Raw genomic sequence first — 25,000 nt, 5'->3', positions numbered from 1 at the left:
TTCCTGCTTAGACCCCAAAGCTTAGGAGAGAGAGGGAGGGAGGTAGAGATGGAGGGAGAGAGAGATGGAGGGAGGTAGAGATGGAGGGAGGTAGAGATGGAGGGAGAGAGAGGGAGGGAGATAGAGATGGAGGGAGAGAGAGAAGGGGCAGAAGAGACATGCTGCGTTCCATTATAACTCGGAGGTCGACATTTGCGACTTGCTCCTAGGAGAAATCCAATAAATCGGTGCATCAACTTGGGTTTTCTATTCACAAACACGGGTTTCATTTCTCACTCCATTTGACGTCATTTCAACATGGTCACCCACATCGTAAATGTCTAACCCATTGGCTAAAATAAGTAAAACTAACGATTGTAGAGGGTTTTGCTTGCTGGTCATTATTAATAGAAGTCTTCACCTTACAATGTTAGCATAACAATATTGATGACCTTATGATAAATAGTAATGCACACTCTGTGTATACTACAGTACAGATCTATGTCTGACAATAGTGTATTTCAGGTGTGGAGAATGAGACAGTCCTCTGTGTCAAAGCCTTTTGTGCGAAGTGCTGCACTGTGAGTAGCTTACTGGGTATCAGGGAAGCTAGTGAGAGGACTAGAGCGTAAGGACTAGCCTAGGAGACAAGGCTAGGAGACGAACAAGGACGAGGTAATGATGGTTACGCATTATAACCCTAGTTCTATGAGTGGAGCAGAGCCCCAAAGGGCTAGCTCCTAATGGCTTGTGAAACCTAGCCAGCTACAATTGACTGAAGAAAAAAAAACATACATGCGCCTGTGCCTAACCAGGTCCGGGCCATCATGGCCATCACCTCCACATACCATTGTGCCCAGTGCTGGACCGGCACTATCAGTATCACTGATAGACCCTCCGACCGTACCCTGGCTAGCAACGGTAGGATTAATCCCACTGGTGGGAAGGCATACAGCAGAGCCTTCGGCCAGGGGGCACGAAAGCATCCACCCCCAACAGAGGCTGGTCCTGCTGCTTCAGAGAAAACCAGAAGAGACACATCTTTTTCTTTCTTGAAGCGAAGAGATCCACCTCGGCCCTGCCGAACCAAGCCCAGAGCTGAGCCACAGTCTGAGGATGTAGGCTCCACTCCCCTGGATGAGGCCCGCCTCGGGACATTAAGTCCGCCTCGACATTCAGGCGGCCGGTAATGTGCCGCGCCGTCAAAGACCGGAGGTTGACATGAGCCCCAACACTACAGCGCCTGGTTGTCCGACTGCACCAGCACATCGCGCCCCCTTACCAGGTGGCCGAAGTGGCGCAACACCAGCGACACCGTCTCTAACTCTAGGAGGTTGATGTGGCGTCTCTAACTCTAGGAGGTTGATGTGGCGTCGTCCCCCGGCGGCCCACAAACCCCCTACGGCCCGGGACAGACATGGACCACCCCAGTCGTCTAGAGACAAGTCTGTGAAAATCAGTCACGTGAGCCGACACCCTGCCTATTGGAACACCGTGCGCTGTTACGCGCGGGTCTCTCCAACAGCTGAGGTCCGCTTCCAATGACCTCGGTACTCGCACGAGGCGCCGTCTGTGTCTCACAGGATCTAGACCAGGGGTCTCAAACTCAAATTGGCTTGGGGCCACTGCTGGCATCGTCAGAGGGCCACTTCAATGTCAACTTCAACTAGCCTAGTACTAATAAGAAAGTGAAATATTTCTGAAAATGTCATTTTTCATTTCCATAAGTAGACTCACAACTCAGTCTCTAAATGTTGGAAGACTATTCCATAGTCTTGTCCAACTAATATTTTCTTCATACAAATTCAAACCGGTTTCCATTCATTTTAATATATTTTAACAGTTAGTGCTGCAAATCTTTTTTCCTTACTTTTATTTTATCTTCAATAGCCTACATTTGTACTACCTACTATTCTGTTTTAGCGGCAAGATGCATCACTACTGTAAGCCTGCCCTGGACCTGTAGCTACTTGCATTTATTAAAGTTCAAGTTTGTTTCCATTTCTTAACAGATACATGAATACATGTGTAGGCTACTACTCTATTTCTGGCTAGACACTTATCTTGAAAGACTGAGGCGTTAGCCCTCTCAGCTGTGTGCCTCGTTTTTTCCTCTCGTCTCCCTATGACACTGTTCTCCATGTTTAGTAATGAATAGCTCTTGACATTATATTCCTTCAGAATGGCGACTTTGTTCTTGCATATCAGGCAGGTAGCATTTCCATTGAACTCTACAAAAAATACTGCAAGCAGAAAAATATATTGCCGCTCTAACCAAGGTGCTCTAACAGCCCCGAAAGTACATTCAGCGCTCGCCTGTAGCCGCTCTACCTGTCGAAACAACAAGGAAAGGCTCAGCCACTCTAGTCAAGTTACAGACCAAGACACTTCACAAAAGCTAGTGGGAGCTAACCGTGAAAGAGTGAAAGCGCCGCTTTCATTGCTGACAATTCTGGGAGGCTTGTCAACTCATTTGCATATCTAGTTGAGACTGCGGCTCCCGCCAGATCCAGCGATGCGTGAGAACCAGGCCGAGTATGATCAGAGACGTTAGACGGCTCATGCATTTTGTGAGAAAGAGTGTGCATGCCTCCATACACAACAGTCACACTGTAAATGAAGGCTGAGAGTCGGTGTTAAAAATACCCCTGCCTGCTCAAGCACATGGCTAGACGAAGCTTTCGGCAATTCACCCTTCTCACACTGTCTGCCGACAGCGACAAGCAGGAAATGTTTTAACTGCCGTAGAAGCAGAAAAACATCCCGCCGCTCGAATCGAGGACCCGGCACACTCAAACAGGGCAGCGACGGGCCAACTGATCTTGGTGAACACCACATTTCTGTTTTACTGGTGAGACCGACGGCTGTTATGTCTGCTGGCAAAGCAGGGGAAGACACTGCGGCCTGAACCGGTGACATCAACGTCTTCTGATGGGACTGGGGCTCTGAGCGGCTGGGTCTTATCATACTGACAAACTTACCCCCCCCTGTTCTTTTTCTGTGCAAAGGAGCTACAACATGACTCTGCCGTTTGCTAGCTAAGCTAAGCTAAGCACAAAATGAGATGCTGACTGTACATTATTCCACAGATAGGTACAGGACCACCAATTATGACCGCCGCCGACCAGGGAAAGGCAGCCGTATCGAGGGTTATGGAATTTTCGAATGGGGCAGGGGGGAGCAGCTATTATAGCAATTATAGCTATTGAACATAGACATTTTCCCCGCCTCGACAGTTGAGTCCAGCGGTTGTCACGTCTGCTTTAACAGCAGGGGAAGGCACTGCAGCTCGAACTGGAGACATCAACGTTTTCAGATGGGGCGGTAGCTAATAGCTGGACCCATCATACTCACAACCCCGTGCCAAAGAGCTACAACATGGCTCTGCTGTTTGTAGCTAGACCAGGCCCAACACGAGATGCAGACTGTACAACCAAAATAGCAATAAACTGTATTTTTATTATCGCCTTAATGAAAACGTCCCAACTGCTGCTCTTAAAAGAGCGCGTGGGGGTAAGGCCAGACAGGCAAGCATCTCGTTGCGCCGTGGTTGAGTCGTTGTCGGCCTCAGAAAACTCCCTCATTATCAGACGGAGGGAGGGACAGCATCGGTGCAGGCTGCTGAGGTGAAACGCCGACATCTTCACCCCGTCTGAGCCGCCCTCCATGGGTACAGGATCTTCATTCCCCAGCGGCGGTGGCAGGCAGTCAAAGAACTGCGCCTGGCGAAGCCTCTCCAGAGGCTAACGTTGAACGCAGGTCTGGCAGTCAGGAGACAGCACCAGACCCACGCTGGCGTGCTGCGACTCCATGCAGCAAAGCAGAGTGGATGTCCCACGTCCCTATAGAAGGGACAGACTAGGCGGCATCCAAGGGACGCCGCTGGCTCCACGGAGTCGCTGGCTAGTCATCTTCTTTCTTCTCAGTCTTCTTGTGAATGTTTCAAGCAGGCAGGCAAAGCCCACTTATACAGTGGTGCACTGGACCTGGTTGGGCACAGGTGCGTGTATGTTTTTTTTTCTTTAGTCAATTGTAGCTGGCTAGGTTTCACAAGCCAATAACAGCTAGCTCTGTGGGGCGGAGCTCCACAAAATAGAATTTGACAGCGGTACATAAATTAGGACTTGATATGGAGCAAGCAATATATTGAAGCTAGAGTTTTTAGCAATACACACATTGTAGACTTGATAAATGATGAGTAACAGACTTGCTAGAGTGCGTCCTCATGGCTGTAAAATCTAATTAATTAGCAGCAGGAAACTGCAGTAAATCAATAGGAGCTTATGCTTAGAGGAAAAACCCAGAGATAGCCTACTGGACAAGGAACCGCTTGACACTCTTAATAAGCTGAATCATAAATCAAATGTTTGACATGGAGTAAGATAACAAGAGTTTTTAAGAGTATATTGCAAAGAAAGCCCCAGTCCCTCGCCTGTTTATTATACTTTGTGTAATAAAGAGTCTCAGAGAGAGAGAGAGAGAGAGAGAGAGAGAGAGAGAGAGAGAGAGAGAGAGAGAGAGAGGGGAATACATGGGGAGAGGCATACAGTATGGGGATGATCGATGGAGAGAGGGAACGAGACACGTCTGGACATACAAATCTGATAAGGAGGATACGAGATGGAAAGAGAATGAAAGAGAGTATGAGAATTCGTCTTCTAAGGAGAAGGACGAGGAGGAGCAGAGGAAGGAGTAGGAGGAGGACGGTGGGTGGGGAGAAATGGGCTGCCTCGGTCACGTTAAATGAGTTTGTGCTCGGAAGAAAAATATGACAATAACTAACACTATGCTGAGTTTTCAATTATTTCAGCTGAGTGAATAAAAGCAGGCCCAATTGAAGCGTGGAGCTGGAGGGAGGAGGAGGCAGGAGAAGGAGGGAGGTGTGAAGAAGGGAGAGGCAGATAGTGTCTAATTAAAAAATTATTCTACTGTATCGGTGCGTAACCTTTCCTGTCACACTGGATTTGCTCTGGGCTGAGCTGCAGAGAGGAAACCAGAACCAGAGATCTGACTGCTCTAGTGCTGAACCCAGAGATGACCAGCCTCTAGAGGTGACCAGCCTCCAGACCCCAGAGGTGACCAGCCTCTAGACCCCAGAGGTGACCAGCCTCTAGAGGTGACCAGCCTCCAGACCCCAGAGGTGACCAGCCTCTAGACCCCAGAGGTGACCAGCCTCCAGAGGTGACCAGCCTCCAGACCTCAGAGGTGACCAGCCTCTAGACCCCAGAGGTGACCAGCCTCTAGACCCCAGAGGTGACCAGCCTCCAGAGGTGACCAGCCTCCAGACCCCAGAGGTGACCAGCCTCCAGACCCCAGAGGTGACCAGCCTCTAGACCCCAGAGGTGACCAGCCTCTAGACCCCAGAGGTGACCAGCCTCTAGAGGTGACCAGCCTCCAGACCCCAGAGGTGACCAGCCTCTAGAGGTGACCAGCCTCCAGACCCCAGAGGTGACCAGCCTCCAGACCCCAGAGGTGACCAGCCTCCAGACCCCAGAGGTGACCAGCCTCTAGACCCCAGAGGTGACCAGCCTCTAGACCCCAGAGGTGACCAGCCTCCAGACCTCAGAGGTGACCAGCCTCTAGAGGTGACCAGCCTCCAGACCCCAGAGGTGACCAGCCTCTAGACCCCAGAGGTGACCAGCCTCCAGACCCCAGAGGTGACCAGCCTCCAGACCCCAGAGATGACCAGCCTCTAGACCCCAGAGGTGACCAGCCTCCAGAGGTGACCAGCCTCTAGACCCCAGAGGTGACCAGCCTCCAGACCCCAGAGGTGACCAGCCTCCAGACCCCAGCCCACATCTAACCCTAGCCCCCAGTCTCAGACCTAGTCCCAGCCCCTCGCCCAAAACCTGACCCACAGCCTGTGACTTCATCGACTAACCCACTAGCCCCAACCCCAAACCCAGCCTCCAGCCCCCAACCTTAGCCCAGAGTCCCTAGCCACTCCCTTAGCCCACAGTTCCTATCTCCAGCCTCAGTACCTAGCCCCAACCTTAGCTTCAATCTTAGCCCACAGTTCCTATCTCCAGCCTCAGTACCTAGCCCCAACCTTAGCTTCAATCTTAGCCCACAGTTCCTATCTCCAGCCTCAGTACCTAGCCCCAACCTTAGCTTCAATCTTAGCCCACAGTCCCGGACTAGCCCAAACCTCCTCCCCTAGCTCCAACCTTAACCCCAACCTTAGTCCACAGTCCCTATGCTTCAGTCCTATCCTTAGCCACAACCTTAGGTCCAATCCTAGTCCACACCCCCTGCCTCAGTCCTTAATCCAAATCCCTAGCCCCAACCTTAGCCCACAGTTCCTATCCCAAGCCTCAGCCCTTAGCCACAACCTTAGCCCCAACCTTAGCCCCAACCTTAGCCCCAACCTTAGCCCCAACCTTAGCTCCAATCTTAGCCCACAGCCCCTAGCCCATTCATCCTCAAAGTCCAGACTCCGGTCGGGATCCGGACCAAACCACAACCACACGACTCCAGACTCTGAGCAAATTATACTTTTCGTAGTATTTGTATTATCTACGAGACATCGCCGCAATGCAACAAGTCAAAATTGTTCGCTTTCCCCACAGCGCTTTCAAGGAGCACTCCGAATGTCCTCTGCTCTGATTGGTTGACACGGTGCGGGCTGTGCTGCCAGATCCGGAGGTTTCCGCCCGTGCGGGCTACTTCTGATCACATCGGGCGGTTGGGAAATTGTCGATCCGATCTGGCAACGCTGGCGTCATTGTGAGTCGACAGCGCAGACGGAGAGTTGACAGCGTAGCTAAGTTCTAAAGTTTTGTCAGCAGTTAGCTAGCTAGAGGCCTAGTTTCGCCGGTGTTCTGTCGATCTATGCTACCCGTCGAGATGTGCTACCTAGTGGTTCTGCGCATGCGTCTACATACGTAACTCTAACAGTATTATCACATCCTTAGTTATGTTTTTTGATTAAAACACGGGTTAGTGTACTTTAAGGATATGGAGAGCATATTTCATGTAAGATTAGAGACCAGGGACTTTATACAGTATTTCGATAGAGCAATATCCTTTATCAAAATGCTACTACAAAATCATTTTACATTCCACACTACTCACTGCATGTATACTGTAAGAATATGGGAGACATAATCTGATAATATAATAGCATCTTTATGTAAGATTTCAGGGTTAGCGTATTCCGATAGACCAATATCCTATCAAATAATGCTCCCAATACAAAGTCAAGTTATGGTGCTGGTCTGTCTACCCTGCTCATCCCCTGCTCCCAGCCCGACCCCTCACCCCTGACCCCCCTGTCTGCCCTGCTCACCCCCTGCTCCCAGCCCGACCCCTCACCCCTGACCCCCCTGTCTGCCCTGCTCACCCCCTGCTCCCAGCCCGACCACTCACCCCTGACCCCCCTGTCTGCCCTGCTCACCCCCTGCTCCCAGCCCGACCCCTCACCCCTGACCCCCCTGTCTGCCCTGCTCACCCCCTGCTCCCAGCCCGACCCCTCACCCCTGACCCCTCTGTCTGCCCTGCTCACCCCCTGCTCCCAGCCCGACCCCTCACCCCTGACCCCCCTGTCTGCCCTGCTCACCCCCTGCTCCCAGCCCGACCCCTCACCCCTGACCCCCCTGTCTGCCCTGCTCACCCCCTGCTCCCAGCCCGACCCCTCACCCCTGGACCCCCCTGTCTGTTCTGTTTGCCCCTGCTCTAGGGCTGCTCGATTAATCGGATTTTAATCTAGATTAAGATTTGGGCTGTCAACGATCATTAAAACTAAATAATCGCCATAAAATGACTTTGCACAAATCAAGTGCACCCTACACTGCAGAGCTATACTGTGCTTGACCCCTCCCCCACCCCCCAAAGCCCCAAAACAAACACTTTAGTTCAGAGCGAGACGAGTTGTCAAGCGAGGCGCACGCATGCTCCTCTCGAACAAAACACGACAAGAAGAAGATTATGGCAGCAGAAAGAGAGGTGGACAAGAGAGCTAAAACAACGTCAGTGGTCTGGAAACACTATGGGTTCGCGGAGACAGATTTGGACCAAGTTGACACAGTGTGTAAAATTTGCTACGCAGTCGTAGCTGCCCCTCAAAGTAGCCCTTCTCAGTCCCGTTGTCGCATTCCCCTCGTTCATGCCAGACAACAGTCCTTTGCCGGTCCATTCACTTTGCCGTCAAAATAAATCGGTGTCGGCCTAGTTAGGAGAGGCACTCATATTTACAAGTGTCAGATAAACATGAAACATCACTTACCTAAGCAAAAGGGTCTATTTTAACAAATGCTGGGTTTTGAAGCCTCGGCGCTACCATTAAATAACTTATTTAGACACGTTCTGTCCTAGTGAAATTATTTTTCCGAAGTAGTCTTCTTCTGTGGTGGTGGCGGTGCTTTGAAGCTTCTTTATTTATCAGTTTTGGCACTTTTATTAATTTATTTATCAAGGTCAAGGTTCACTATTTGTCTCCCATGGGAGAAATGTATCTAATCCAAAGAACATTGTTAAAAAGAAAAGCCACTGTCAACATTTAATAAATTAATTGTTATCAAAGTCAATAATTTGATTTGTTAAGAAAATGTTAAAACTTTTGATTAAAAAAAAAATTCAATGAATAATTGTGTCAAATAATCGTGATCTCAATATCAATCAAAATAATCGTGATTATTATTTTTTCCATAATCGAGCAGCCCTACCCTGCTCCCAGTCCAGACCCCACTAGTGCCACTCCCTAGTTCTAGTCCCAGTCCTGGGTTCCTTTCCTGTTTCTGGCCCTGTCCCATTTCTTATCCCAGCCTTGCTCCCTATTCCCTTCCTAGTGTCCTTGTTTCCTTTGCTCTTGCGTGGTGTCTTGTTTGGGATCCCTCCATGCCCTTGTCTGGTGATTACATGCAGCTGTGTCTCGTTATGTCTTGTTGCTCACCTGCACCTCTTTCCCTGATTGTTCTCCCAGAGCTGATATGCCCTCCTGTTGCCTTTGTTCTCTGTCGGTCCATTGTTGTTGTTAGTGTGTTGCTCCCTGTGTTCCTGTATCTTTGGGATTTTCTATGAAACGCTCAACCCTAACAGAATAATTTTATATTTCACCACTACTCGCTTCAAGCATACTGTGAGAATAAGGGGGAACTTGTTTTGATACTTAAACATTTTTAACACCAATTCGTGCAATGGGAGCATTTTTCGACAAGGCAGCATAAATTGTTAGAGCATCAGCAGTTAGCCGCAGGTTTCAAACATGAATCAATGTTCCTAAAATGGCTGTTCAAAGATGGCCAGTAAAAGAAAAGTCGACAGTGAAAAACAGCAATTCTAAGAAGAATGGAATGAAAAATATGCGTTCATCCTCTCTCCAAAGAGCAACAAACCGTTGTGCTTAATATGCCAAGAAATGGTCGTTCTCGTGAAGAGTGGCAATTTGAAATGTCACTATGAAACAAAACACTATTATTTTGAAGCACCCTTCCCACAGAATTCAGAGCTTAGAACCCGAAAAGTCAATTGTCATATCAAGCCGCCTCCACTGCCAAACAATGTTTGGCACAATGTACAATAGGAGAGGAGAGAAAAGGAGACAGAGGATGAGGAGGAGAGACAGGAGGACACGAGGGGAGACAGGAGGTGGGGAGACAGGAGGTGAGGAGAAAGGAGGAGAGGAGACCAGACAGGAATTAAGGATGGGAGACAGGAGGTGAGGAGATACTGTAGGACTTTGCTTCTTGAAATGGTTGAAATAGATGGGGAAATGGTGATTTGTAGATCCTATTATAATTATTTAAAATCTGAACTGACCTTAATAAACTTTCTCTTACTGAAAATGTACCATTATGGACAACAATGACAATTTAAGATTTGTATTTGAGAACCCCTGCCCTAGCCCCTGCTTCAGTCCTTATTCCGCCCTAGACCCAACCATACTCCCACCTTTCCCCTACCTTAACCCTACCTTAGCCCACCTTAGACCCACCTTTCCCCTACCTTAGACCCACCTTTCCTCTACCATACCCCCACCTTACCCCCACCTTTCCCCTACCATACCCCCACCATAGCCCCACCTTACCCCTACCTTAGACCCACCTTTCCTCTACCATACTCCCACCTTACCCCCACCTTTCCCCCACCTTAGCCCCACCTTACCCCCACCTTTCCCCTACCATACCCCCACCTTACCCCCACCTTACCCCTACCATAGCCCCACCTTACCCCCACCTTAGCCCTACCTTACCCCCACCTTAGCCCTACCTTACCCCCACCTTAGCCCTACCTTACCCCTACCTTACCCCCACCTTAGCCCTACCTTACCCCTACCTTACCCCCACCTTACCCCCACCTTAGCCCTACCTTACCCCCACCTTACCCCTACCTTAGCCCCACCTTACCCCTACCTTACCCCTACCTTACCCCTACCTTACCCCCACCTTACCCCTACCTTAGCCCCACCTTAGCCCTACCTTACCCCCACCTTACCCCTACCTTAGCCCCACCTTAGCCCTACCTTACCCCTACCTTACCCCTACCTTACCCCCACCTTACCCCCACCTTAGCCCCACCTTAGCCCCACCTTAGCCCCACCTTAGCCCTACCTTACCCCTACCTTACCCCTACCTTACCCCCACCTTACCCCCACCTTACCCCCACCTTAGCCCCACCTTACCCCTACCTTACCCCCACCTTAGCCCCACCTTACCCCTACCTTACCCCTACCTTACCCCCACCTTACCCCTACCTTAGCCCCACCTTACCCCCACCTTACCCCTACCTTACCCCTACCTTAGCCCCACCTTAGCCCTACCTTACCCCCACCTTAGCCCTACCTTACCCCCACCTTAGCCCCACCTTACCCCCACCTTACCCCTACCTTACCCCTACCTTACCCCCACCTTACCCCTACCTTACCCCCACCTTACCCCTACCTTAGACCCACCTTACCCCCACCTTACCCCTACCTTACCCCCACCTTACCCCTACCTTACCCCCACCTTACCCCTACCTTACCCCTACCTTACCCCCACCTTAGCCCCACCTTACCCCCACCTTAGCCCTACCTTAGCCCTACCTTAGCCCCACCTTACCCCCACCTTACCCCTACCTTACCCCCACCTTACCCCTACCTTACCCCTACCTTACCCCCACCTTACCCCCACCTTACCCCTACCTTACCCCCACCTTAGCCCTACCTTACCCCCACCTTACCCCTACCTTACCCCTACCTTACCCCCACCTTAGCCCTACCTTACCCCTACCTTACCCCCACCTTACCCCTACCTTACCCCCACCTTACCCCTACCTTACCCCTACCTTACCCCTACCTTACCCCTACCTTACCCCCACCTTACCCCTACCTTAGCCCCACCTTAGCCCCACCTTACCCCCACCTTACCCCTACCTTAGCCCCACCTTACCCCTACCTTACCCCCACCTTACCCCCACCTTAGCCCTACCTTACCCCTACCTTAGCCCCACCTTAGCCCCACCTTACCCCCACCTTACCCCTACCTTAGCCCCACCTTAGCCCCACCTTACCCCCACCTTACCCCTACCTTAGCCCCACCTTACCCCTACCTTACCCCCACCTTACCCCCACCTTACCCCCACCTTACCCCTACCTTACCCCTACCTTACCCCCACCTTACCCCCACCTTACCCCTACCTTACCCCCACCTTACCCCCACCTTACCCCCACCTTACCCCTACCTTACCCCCACCTTAGCCCCACCTTACCCCCACCTTACCCCCACCTTACCCCCACCTTACCCCTACCTTACCCCCACCTTACCCCCACCTTACCCCCACCTTAGCCCCACCTTACCCCCACCTTACCCCTACCTTACCCCTACCTTACCCCCACCTTACCCCTACATTAGCCCTACCTTACCCCCACCTTACCCCTACCTTACCCCTACCTTAGCCCTACCTTACCCCCACCTTACCCCCACCTTACCCCCACCTTAGCCCCACCTTACCCCCACCTTACCCCCACCTTACCCCCACCTTACCCCTACATTAGCCCTACCTTACCCCCACCTTACCCCTACCTTACCCCTACCTTAGCCCCACCTTACCCCTACCTTACCCCCACCTTACCCCTACCTTACCCCCACCTTAGCCCCACCTTACCCCCACCTTACCCCCACCTTACCCCCACCTTACCCCCACCTTACCCCTACCTTAGCCCCACCTTACCCCTACCTTACCCCCACCTTACCCCCACCTTACCCCCACCTTACCCCCACCTTAGCCCCACCTTACCCCCACCTTACCCCTACCTTACCCCCACCTTAGCCCTACCTTACCCCCACCTTAGCCCCACCTTACCCCCACCTTACCCCCACCTTAGCCCTACCTTACCCCTACCTTACCCCTACCTTACCCCCACCTTAGCCCTACCTTACCCCTACCTTACCCCTACCTTACCCCCACCTTAGCCCTACCTTACCCCCACCTTACCCCCACCTTACCCCCACCTTACCCCCACCTTAGCCCTACCTTACCCCCACCTTACCCCTACCTTACCCCCACCTTAGCCCTACCTTACCCCCACCTTAGCCCCACCTTACCCCCACCTTACCCCCACCTTAGCCCCACCTTACCCCCACCTTACCCCTACCTTAGCCCTACCTTACCCCTACCTTAGCCCTACCTTACCCCCACCTTACCCCCACCTTACCCCCACCTTACCCCCACCTTACCGCCACCTTACCCCCACCTTACCCCTACCTTAGCCCTACCTTACCCCTACCTTAGCCCTACCTTACCCCTACCTTACCCCCACCTTACCCCCACCTTACCCCCACCTTACCCCCACCTTACCCCCACCTTACCCCTACCTTACCCCCACCTTAGCCCCACCTTAGCCCCAACCTTCGCCCACAGTCCCCAGCCTCAGCCCTAGAACTGTGTCCCCTCCGAGGCAGGTCTGGGTGAACAGCCAAGATGGAAGACAGGACAGACTGACTGCAGATAAGAGGGGATGAAGGTAAAAGGACAGAGAGAAGCGTCGTGGGACGGAGGACAGAGTGACGATACGGAGAGAGAGAGAGAGAGAGAGAGAGGGGAGAGAGAGAGAGAGAGAGAGAGGAGAGAGAGAGAGAGAGGAGGAGGAGGAGGGTTGGAGGAACGGTGGCAGACATTATCTCAGCAACCAGACGAACGGTGGGACGGAAGAGAGGAGATAAGAGAGGGGTGGAGCGTTTGGAGGAGCGAGAGACAGACGGACGCGCAGACAGAGAGAGGGATGGACAGATTAGAGAAGAGAGATGCACTGTAGGGACAGAGAGGAAGAGGCGAATACAGACAGAGAGCTAAACAGAGGGAGGGATGGAGAGATAGAGACAGAGAGATGAAGGGGATAAACAGAGGGAGGGATGGAGAGATAGAGACAGAGAGCTAAACAGAGGGAGGGATGGAGAGATAGAGACAGAGAGCTAAACAGAAGGAGGGATGGAAAGATAGAGACAGAGAGCTAAACAGAGGGAGGGATGGAGAGATAGAGACAGAGAGCTAAACAGAGGGAGGGATGGAGAGATAGAGACAGAGAGCTAAACAGAGGGAGGGATGGAGAGATAGAGACAGAGAGCTAAACAGAGGGAGGGATGGAGAGATAGAGACAGAGAGCTAAACAGAGGGAGGGATGGAGAGATAGAGACAGAGAGCTAAACAGAGGGAGGGATGGAGAGATAGAGACAGAGAGATGAAGGGGATAAACAGAGGGAGGGATGGAGAGATAGAGAGATAAACAGAGGGAGGGATGGAGAGATATAGAGATAAACAGAGGGAGGGATGGAGAGATAGAGACAGAGAGCTAAACAGAGGGAGGGATGGAGAGATAGAGACAGAGAGATGAAGGGGATAAACAGAGGGAGGGATGGAGAGATAGAGAGATAAACAGAGGGAGGGATGGAGAGAGAGATAGAGAGATGAACAGAGGGAGGGATGGAGAGATAGAGACAGAGAGCTAAACAGAGGGAGGGATGGAGAGATAGAGACAGAGAGCTAAACAGAGGGAGGGATGGAGAGATAGAGACAGAGAGATGAAGGGGATAAACAGAGGGAGGGATGGAGAGATAGAGAGATAAACAGAGGGAGGGATGGAGAGATAGAGACAGAGAGATAAACAGGGAGGGATGGAGAGTTGAGACGGAGAGATGAAGGGGATAAACAGAGGGAGGAATGGAGAGATAGAGACAGAGAGATGGACAGAGGGAGGGATGGAGAGATAGAGACAGAGAGATAAACAGAGGGAGGGATAGAGAGAAATGGAGAAAGACTGGGTGTGTGTGTGTGTGTGTGTGTGTGTGCGTGCGTGCGTGTGTGTGTGTATACAGGTATATGTTTATCCATGTGAATTTGGGTGTGGATGCGGGCTTGAATACAGTATGTGTGTGTGTGTGTGTGTGTGTGTGTGTGTGTGTGTGTGTGTATACGTAAGGGATAATCAACGAGTAGGTGTGCGTTAAACGGTTTTAAGGCACGACGTGGAGGCAAGAACCACCTGACGGTTGCCTCCGCGAAGTCCCTTAAAACCGTTTAACCTCCACCAGTCAGTTGATTATCCCGCTTATACCATGGCCTCACATGCCAAAGATAAATAAATATGTGCCATTTACTCGCATTTTCTACATTAAAATATAAAGAAATGTTATGTATGTGTTGCTCATTGCTGAGTGTCATTATAGTCCCTCACTGGTAAATCACGTTGCTATGGAATTACACATTGAATATCATATTTCTTGGAGGAACAGTGATGACGTGTGTATACGTGTGTGTGTGTGTGTGAGCGCGCACCTGGTATCTCGCGGCGGTCGCGGACCCAGCGCAGCGTGGCGGGCGGCTTGCTGCGCGGCGACACGCAGGTGAGCTCCGCCTCGCCGCCCTCCACGGCGTCCGTCTTGACCTCCACGCCGGGCGTCTCGGGGGGCACGGACACGGACAGGGTGGCCACCTGGTGATGGGTGGCGTCGGTGTACAGCTGGCAGAAGTAGCCGCCCTCGTCCGCCACGCTCACGTTGGTCAGGGTGATGCGCACCAGGCGCGGCGTGAACAGCACCATCTGGAAGCGGTCGTCCTTCAGCGCTGTCCGGGGGGGGGGGGTGGGTAGGGGGGGGGAGGGGAGAGCGGAGAAAGGAAAGCCGGGGGTTGGGGGGGGGGGGGTGCGGGGGGGGTGGGCGGGGAGGGCGGAGAAAGGAAAGCCGGGGGTGGGGGGGGGTGCGGGGGAGGGGGTGGGAGGGCGGAGAAAGGAAAGCCGGGGGTGGGGGGGGGAGGGGGTGCGTGGGGGGGAGGGGGGAGGAGCGGAGAAAGGAAAGCCGGGGGTGGACGGAGGGGTGAGGAATTGAAGGAGAGGAGACAAGAGGAGAGGTTTAACCTTGGGAACGGCGCGTGCTGACGAGCGAACGCGCCCTGAAACGCATTACAAAGGCCGGGCGAACATCTGCCGGGGAGGGGGGAGAGAGGGCCGGGAAGAGGAGGAGTGGAGGACTGAATAGGAGGTGAAAAGGTACGGCATAATGGAGTCCAATCTCACATGAAATAGGTACCTTTGCGCAAACACCTGGGAAGATAAAACAGGGGATGAAAAGGGAGAGAGTGTTGAATAGAGAGGGGAACGAGGAGGCGGTTCAACGTGGCCATTTTCCTTTTGTTGTGGGAGAAAGTGTAAAATCGATTGCGGGAAAATAAGACTGATAATGAATGCGAATAGTGGGCAGGATGTGACAGTGGCTCGTTGGCTGTAACGGTCTCATAAAACATCGGATACTTGGTTTGCATCGACTGACTACCAAATATCTCCCTCGCTCCTCTTCATCCCAACCCATCCCTCTCCCTCCTCCTCCTCCCCATTCCTCTCTCTCTCCCCGGTCGTCTGTGCTGAGAGAACACACATACACACACACACACACACACACACACACACACACGTTCAAGGCGCTCTTCCCTGGTTTAACACCCTCGCCCGCCATAATTCATCATATCAGAGATGCTGTGTTTGCTATTGCGGCGGGCGTGTGTGTGTAGGTGTGCGAGTGTGTGTGAATATGTGCATGTGTGTGTGTGTTGGGGGTGTGTTTAAGAGAGCGAGCGAACACGGAGGTCTACATTTACCATGCCGCTCTTTTACACTGAGGCTCTTCAGGTGCTCCAGTGGTTCTCGTCAAAATAGATTAATCTCCTTCTCTCCGCATCGCTAAATGGCAACTGAATGTCACGGTTCTGCTCAGCTCCTACTACACTTTTTTGTCCCGTTGCCTTCGGCAACAGCAGTCTGGAGTCTGCGGTGGGGTTGGAGAGGTAGACGCGGCCGCCCGCGGTCTTCTAGAACCTTCTACAGGCCGGTTCTCTGGCTGCTTCTGGTCGGTTCTCTCTTGTCTTATAAAAGGCCCATAGCAGTGTGTGAAGGCCACCGTGTTCTCAGGTCATTTAGAGCTGCGCTCAGCTGTGAAGGCCGCCAGAACACCCCCCCCCCACACACACACACACACACACCTCCCCCATCAAAATGGGCAGAATAGACCTGCAGCAGGGGATAAAGAGACACGGAGAGAGAGAGAGAGAGAGAGAGAGAGAGGTGCAATTTACGATCTTGCAGAATGGCCGAATTAGGTCTCCCGCGCCGAGGAGCCAAATTAGATACCGCGGGCGCGTTAATAGCCCCACACTCTAACCTCGCACTTTACCTCTCACTGCCTCTCTCTCTCCCCGGACACTCTCGCCCCCCCAGTCGCTTTTATGTTTGCCCTTCCCCACTCTCTCTCTCTCTCATTCTCTCTTTCCCTCTCTCCCTTTATATGATCCCCTCCTCTCTCAGTCCCACCCTCATTTTCACAGCGCCTCCCTCCTTCGTCCTCCTCTCTCTTAATGGGGTCCGTCATGCTTCCAGACGGAGCCCTCGGTTCTCCAGGGAGGGGCGCGGCGCTGGTTAAATACCTAACGGAGGGCCCCGCTCATCTGACACAATCGGGAGTCGGCAGTCGAGAGCCAGGTTTCCCACAATCCCCCCGTCTTCACCCACCCAATCACGGTCGGGCAGTGATCATCTTGAGTAATGAGCTGAGCAGGGAGGGGAGCGCGTGCGTTTCAAACACGCCATCTGTGGTCCGGGCTGGAGGGGATGTAGGTGGACTCTGCAGTAGGGATGTGCGATATATCGGCGATCATATCGGTATCAGCCGATGTTAGTCTTTTTTTTTATTTATCGGTATCGGTCCGATATGTAAAAACAGGGCCGATGTGAACAGCCGATAATTATTTCTGTCTATCTTCTGTTGTGTGTGTTGTTTTTGAGAGGAGACAATGTGGTAAATCTATGATTTATCGGCTTTTCCAAATGTTTTGGAAATAGAGACAGTGTTTACCTCTGTTTTTCATTATGTATAACATTTGATTATCATAGAAACTTGTTTTTATACACATCATATCGGCATCGGTAAATATCGGTTATCGGCCATAATAGCGATGTTAATATCTGTTATCGGTATCGGCCAAAATGTTCATATCGGTGCATCCCTACTCTGCAGGCTGTACTGGAATGTGGGCCCCGCTACTTCCAAACGGGATCCAGACCTAGCCTTGGCATGCAGAGATGTTTTTAATCCAGTTTGTTTTCCTTTTTTTGTGGGTGGCTAAACTCCCCCTCGAAACCAGACGACTAAGCTCCCCGAGACCCTCTCTCTGAGGCGTTAGCTTAGCTCCCCGAGACCCTCGCTCTGAGACGTTAGCTTAGCTCCCCGAGACCCTCTCTCTGAGGCGTTAGCTTAGCTCCCCGAGACCCTCTCTCTGAGGCGTTAGCTTAGCTCCCCGAGACCCTCTCTCTGAGGCGTTAGCTTAGCTCCCCGAGACCCTCTCTCTGAGGCGTTAGCTTAGCTCCCCGAGACCCTCGCTCTGAGACGTTAGCTTAGCTCCCCGAGACCCTCTCTCTGAGGCGTTAGCTTAGCTCCCCGAGACCCTCGCTCTGAGACGTTAGCTTAGCTCCCCGAGACCCTCGCTCTGAGACGTTAGCTTAGCTCCCCGAGACCCTCGCTCTGAGACGTTAGCTTAGCTCCCCGAGACCCTCGCTCTGAGGCGTTAGCTTAGCTGCCCGAGACCCTCGCTCTGAGGCGTTAGCTTAGCTCCCCGAGACCCTCGCTCTGAGACGTTAGCTTAGCTCCCCGAGACCCTCGCTCTGAGATGTTAGCTTAGCTCCCCGAGACCCTCGCTCTGAGGCGTTAGCTTAGCAGTCAGATGTGGCAGTGTAAATCCCTATAGCACTGGAGCACTGAACCCTTCCAGTGAAGTATAGCCTGTCTAGAATCAATTGACCTTGTTCTGGCTGAGGTTAGCTAATGGAGATGAGTTTCGCCCTCTGACCTTGTTTGGGTCAGTGGAGAGAGGAGTCCGGCAGGAGTGGCTTTTATCAGCGCTTCAATCAGCTGTGGTCTGGCACTGCTGATTAAACCGTCCAGGCTTGTGATGTTTTCATTAAAAAAATGACTGGAATTAATACTAAGTTTATCTCTTCATCTACAAATGTGTCTTGGCAAGTGAAGCCATAAAGGCGGTCTAGCCCTGGGATATCAGACGGGTATCTCTCTCTCTGTCTCTCTCTCTCTGTCTCTCTTTCACTCACACACACGCAGGGGCGACATGCAACCCACAAAAACGAGGGGGCACGAGAAAGCGAAGCGAAATTTTAGTGTTTTTTTGTGCATTTTTGCAGTTTAAAATTAGGCCACAGCACACTACCAGTTTCCACTCAAGCGGTGTAGCGTTCTTTCAAGGACTTTCAAAATAAAAGTAAGGGAAAACAAATCTTTGTTTTACTCACTTGGCATTGGTCCGAATGATATACTGTATACTGAAGTATGAAGTATATTGAATCTGATATACTGAATAGCCTAATATTTGGAGGACCTGTTCATCAGTTAAGGACAACCTTAATCTAAATGTATGCAAGCAGACCATGAAAACATGTTTATCTGAGACGAGGCGAGGGGGGGGCTTCCAGGTCCAGTGTTAATTTGGAAGAAACCAAATCCGCCGGGAAAGAGGGTGTTTGGCTTTTTGAAAGAGGTTATGGTGGCTTTTCGAGGTGGTCTATGACATAATTAATAATACCTTCAGCTCAGTAGAGAAAATAATCATAGCTCCGCATTGTAAAATGTAATGGTAAACAAACAATAAGAGAAATGTAAAAAAATTAAAAATTAAAATAAATTCTGAGGGGGCACGTGCCCCCTCAAGTTCTATAGGCATGACGCCTCTGCACACACGTACGCAAGCATGCACGCACATACACACACACACGCACACATGCACATGCACACACACACACACACAAATCCATACACTCTCACACACACTCTTTTTCTCTCACACACACACAGGCCCATACAGTACACACACACTGTCTCTCTCTCACACGCACACACACACAAGCCCACCTCGCGTGCCGTTGAAGAAGAGCGTCTGTCTGCGTGGGTTCTGGATGACCACGATGGAGCCGTCGTAGTTCTGCAGCCGGCAGGAGATCTGGGCGGTTCCCCCTTCCAGAACCGTCACGTTCTCCGCCTGCACCGCCTGGCTATGAGCTGAGGGGGGAGAGAGGGGGGGGGGGGGAGGCAGGGAGGGGGAGAGGGGGAGAGAGGAGGCGGAGAAGGGTGGGTGTTAAGTAATTTATAAAGCGCCTTACGAAACCAGAGTTACAAGGTGCTGTACAGTGAAAACATTCAATCATTCAAACTCTACAGAAGGGAAATGCACATTACTAAACAAAGTGCTTTGGAAATGAGTGAGCTTTAACGGCTTCTTACAATTATCCACCGACTACATTTTTCTATGTGAACAGGAAGGCGGTTCCAGAGAGCGGGAGCTGCAGGGGGCTCGGTCACGCTGGGTTTGTGAGCCTAGACTGGACCGTCAGAAGGTCAGAGGTCAGAAGATCTCAGTGAGCTCACTGTGGCCAGGGGGCATAATAGTTCAGATATATTAAGTGGGGCCAGTCTGTGTGGTGCCTTAGGTGATTACGAGAATCCAAATCCATTTTGCAGCCAATGGGCAAGCGATGGCCAACGCTGGTGTAATGTGAGACCGTTCTATTAATACACCCATGTGTGAGACCTACGTCGTGTCTTGGTTAAAAGTCAGGCGGCGCCATTTTGGAACTCTGGGAACTTGTATGTGTCGTACACAACTCCCAATCCACGCTGGCACAATCGGCTACAGGTCAGGGGGCGGGGCTTCTCATATAGATGACTCTATTGATTAACACAGACACTATATGGTTACAGTGGTCAAGGAGACTGGAGGTTCATCCTGTCCTGGCGATTATCATCCCGACCTCATCCATTAAGCGTACGAACGCCGGCACACTCGACGTGCCTCGGGGGGCCCTGCCGCCGGAGGTGATGTCATAACGCTGCGTCGGAAAAGCTTGTTTGCAAACTTTGACTGAATCCATCTCCGCTTCCATTGTGCTCCCACACACACACGCACACACCCACACACACACACACACGCACACACACACACACACAAACACACACACACACACAGCCACGAGGAGGAGCGCGAAGACAAAGAGCAACATGGATATTGATGCGGGGTGATGGAGAAGGCAATAAGGAGAGTCGATGGCGGAGGTGATGCTGAGGCATTCATTACACAGCATCTAGCGGCAGCACCACGGACTTCTGGGTAAACAGTCGAGGACGGCCAGAAATACCCAGACAGACGGATGAGACCTGCCCCGCCGCCGACGCAAAACCTGCCGACTCGGCTTATCCAGCCCATAGAAAATACGTCTACGGTATATCTGCCCGGGTTCCTGGGAGGGAGGGAGACGGGGAAGAAGAACCGTCCCCCCCCACACCATATGATCCTCCATTATTACTTCAATTTTTTTACTAGATTTAATCTCTCTTAAAGCAACACTTTAATGTCTAAAAGATGAGTTACTGGCAGACATTATTCAGCTCCAGAGAGAGAGAGAGAGAGGGAGAGGGAGAGAGAGGGAGAGAGAGAGAGGGAGAGAGAGGGAGAGAGAGAGGGAGAGAGAGGGAGAGAGAGAGGGAGAAAGGGAGAAGGAGAGAGAGAGAGAGAGAGAGAGAGAGAGAGGGAGAGAGAGAGTTAGAGAGAGAGGGAGAGGGAGAGTTAGAGAGAGAGGGAGAAAGGGAGAGAGAGACGGGGGATAAGAACAGAGGACATTCCAAAAGTCCTTGACAATTAGCCTACAACTAATTGTAGTCATTATTCCTCCCATTCTCTACATCAATATTGTGATTCATATCACGGACATCATCTAGCCCTACTCCTACTGCCATACCAATTATTTTTCTAATGACTGTTATTAGTCATCAGCATCACCGTGGCAACACATTGTTTTAACTGTGCTCATTTAAATAATTTAATAATTTTGCTTAAGCGGGCCAGACCCGACAACTCATTGAGAGTAATTAGAGTTGCATCAAACCCAGCACAAATCCAACAGAGAGGCACAACTTCACACAAAGTGTGTGTGTGTGTGGGGGGAGGGGGGGGGGGGGTTGCAGGGTTTGCTGGGACAGAAAATAAGACTAATTAGATGCTCGCTCCTTCCACACTTCTTCCGCCAGCTGTCGGCTCTTCAATAAGAGATTAATTACCCGCCCATGCGCACCACGCCAACAAAAGCGCAGGCACGCGCTAGCGGTCGGCGTCGTGACACACGCGGATGCCACCAGTCGAGAGAGAGAGAGAGAGAGGTGAGAGGTGAGAGACAGAGAGAGAGAGAGAGAGAGGTGAGAGGTGAGAGACAGAGAGAGAGAGAGAGAGAGGTGAGAGGTGAGAGACAGAGAGAGAGAGAGAGAGAGGGGAGAGAGAGAGAGAGAGAGAGAGAGAGAGAGAGAGGTGAGAGAGAGAGAGAGAGACAGAGATAGAGAGAGGGAGAGAGAGAGAGAGAGAGAGAGGGGAGAGAGAGAGAGAGAGAGAGAGAGAGAGACAGAGAGAGAGAGAGGGAGAGAGAGAGAGAGAGAGGGGAGAGAGAGAGAGAGAGAGAGAGAGAGAGAGAGAGGTGAGAGACAGAGAGAGAGAGAGGGAGAGAGAGAGAGAGAGAGGGGAGAGAGAGAGAGAGAGAGAGAGAGAGAGAGAGAGAGAGAGAGAGAGAGAGATTAGTCAGATTAGGAAGGAAATGGTTCGAGGGTGAGGGTGGAGGGGGGGGTCCCGCTATAACAAGGCCCCGCAGCTGGCCGGAGGAGAGAGGAGAGAGGAGAGGCTACGGGATGATGACGCCAGTCTGCTGAGCACAGCCACTAAAGAGACCCAGCATGGCACTTTTCACCGTAGCTTCTAGTAGCTAGGCTACATCCCCCCTCTCAGGGGGCCGGGAGATTGTGAAGGCCAATATACGACATAGTTGCCAGGCTAGGGGGGAGAAAAACAGCTTCACAGAAGTATTAATCTTGACCCCATTAAAATCACGCCCATAATAAAATACTCCACAAGCATCAAATTAGATTAAGAGAAAACGCCGAAGCGATCGATAGCCTAGCGCTGTACTGACGGTATAAAAAGCAGATAAATAAAACTGCAGAGAAATCGTTCATTCCCTGTCCGTCCAAGCGGTGGCACTGTTTCATCGCATTGGATTATGGGGCTTAAGGAAGGAACACACACACGCGCCAACTCCACCCTGAGAAGGCACCTGTATTTATGGCGGACCATACAGCGCTGAGAAGAGCCATCATTATGGAATACAATAAACAAATAAATAAATATCACATACAAATAAATAAACAAGGCAATTTCTGGGCAGTGTAATGGTCATGAGGTGTGGCCGTGGCAGCTGAGTTATAAGCCGAGGGCAGAGGGAAGCCGGAGGTGTGAGTTAGGGGAGGAGGTAAGCCAGGTGCAGCGTCGGCGGTCTGTAAATTTCACTGTGCCTCGGTGCACAGACAGGATTAGCTGACTGAGTTACCGCCGAAGAGGCTCCCACACGCTGCTGGGTTCCACAGCGTTCTCCTGGCCCACACACACACACACACACACACACACACACACACACACACTGCTGGGTTCCACAGGCGTTCTCCTAGCCCACACACACACACACACACACACACACACGCTGCTGGGTTCCACAGGCGTTCTCCTAGCCCACACACACACGCACACACGCACACACACACTGGACATATAACAGCCACATTTACATACATGAGCCAGAATGACACAGACCTCTAGAATGACACAGACCTCTAGAATGACACAGACCTCCAGAATGACACAGACCTCCAGAATGACACAGACCTACAGAATGACACAGACCTACAGAATGACACAGACCTCCAGAACGACAGACCTCCAGAACGACAGACCTACAGAACGACAGACCTCCAGAACGACAGACCTACAGAATGACAGACCTCCAGAACGACAGACCTACAGAATGACACAGACCTACAGAATGACACAGACCTCCAGAACGACAGACCTCCAGAACGACAGACCTCCAGAATGACACAGACCTCCAGAATGACACAGACCTCCAGAACGACACACCTCCAGAATGACACACCTCCAGAACGACAGAACCTCCAGAACGACAGACCTACAGAATGACAGACCTCCAGAACGACAGACCTACAGAATGACACAGACCTACAGAATGACATCAGACCTCCAGAACGACAGACCTCCAGAACGACAGACCTCCAGAATGACACAGACCTCCAGAATGACACAGACCTCCAGAACGACAGACCTCCAGAACGACACACCTCCAGAATGACACACCTCCAGAACGACAGACCTCCAGAACGACAGACCTCCAGAATGATACAGACCTCCATAAACGACAGACCTCCAGAACGACACAGACCACCAGAACGACAGACCTACAGAATGACACAGACCTCCAGAATGACAGACCTACAGAATGACACAGAACGACAGACCTCCAGAACGACAGACCTCCAGAACGACAGACCTCCAGAACAACAGACCTCCAGAACGACAGACCTCCAGAATGACACAGACCTCCAGAATGACAGACCTCCAGAACGACAGACCTCCAGAACGACACAGACCCACGCAACGACAAATATGCGTGGTTAACCGCTGCGCCGGCTGCGCGTCCCTCCCGGGCGGGCCTTCTCCCGGGCGGCCGAACACGCGCTCCCACACAGGCAGATGGCGCCCCCCTCGCAGGCAGCGGGGTAGAGTGGGCCCCGAGTCTCGGAGCGTTTGCCTCCGTTTAAACTGCTCCACAGCAAGCCTTGTTGACAATTTTGGGTAAGGAGAACAGCTGTTCTTCTGGCGAGCACGTTCGCACGCTATTACCGATGAGCCCGGCGGGTCAGGGGAAGTGGGCGGTACACGTGTGCGGTTCCCACGGCGATAAGGAAATTGAGAGAGAAAGTGTCCTGCTGTCCCCCAAGTTATTTTTCTCCTAATTAAAAGCTGTAATTTGCTTTTCTACTTCCTCTCTCATTGGGCCGTTCTATTATAGAATCCATTACCGCTTGAATTTTGTTTGAGGTTCTCGCGCGCGCCATCTGGTTGTACCTGTATCTTCACTCCAATGCCTGTTGATTTGAGCAACTATGCAAATTAATGTATGTTAGTGTATGTGCGCATGTGTGTGTGTGTGTGTATGTTGGTGTGTGCGTTACATCCTGGTAATGTTTGCTGCAGGTTAATAAAAGAGCTTTGCAGGGGTTTTTCTCCTGAAAAATCAAAAATCTGACAGAACCACATTCTTCATCCTCTCCACCATCTCTCTCTCTCTTTCTCCTCTCTCTCCTCGTCTAAAATTATCACTCCATCTTTCCCAGGAGCCCAGCACTCTCTGCCAATCACTCCAGTGAAAACGCCTCGACTATAAATAATACATAATCCTTTACAATTCTCACTTCATCTCTCATTACACTCCTCTGTCCTCTGTTACTCTCTCTCTCCTCTCTCTCCTCTTCTCTCTCTCTCTCCTCTCCATGAAACCTTCTCTCCTCTTCTCTCTCTCTCTCTCCTCTCCATGAAACCCTCTCTCTCCTCTTCTCTCTCTCTCTCTCCTCTCCATGAAACCTTCTCTCCTCTCTCTCTCTCCCCCTCTCTC

General features: G+C 51.6%; 1 protein-coding gene across 1 annotated transcript in view; it reads right to left on the bottom strand.

The window, feature by feature from the left end:
• cadm4 (cell adhesion molecule 4) overlaps window positions 1–25,000 on the bottom strand; it is a gene marked incomplete at both ends in the record, with an annotated part of 49,190 nt that overhangs the window by 11,168 nt on the left and 13,022 nt on the right. The window contains 2 exons of the mRNA XM_084444678.1: window positions 14,728–15,015; window positions 19,356–19,502. Of these exons, the coding sequence (XP_084300804.1) occupies window positions 14,728–15,015; window positions 19,356–19,502 (435 nt within the window). The remainder of the gene's footprint in view (window positions 1–14,727; window positions 15,016–19,355; window positions 19,503–25,000) is intronic.

The sequence above is a fragment of the Borostomias antarcticus genome (genome assembly GCF_949987555.1).
Source record: "Borostomias antarcticus genome assembly, chromosome: 10".
Lineage (NCBI taxonomy): Eukaryota > Metazoa > Chordata > Actinopteri > Stomiiformes > Stomiidae > Borostomias > Borostomias antarcticus.
The sequence above is the reverse complement of the archived record's forward strand: the minus strand, read 5'-3'. Positions and strand labels throughout refer to the sequence as shown.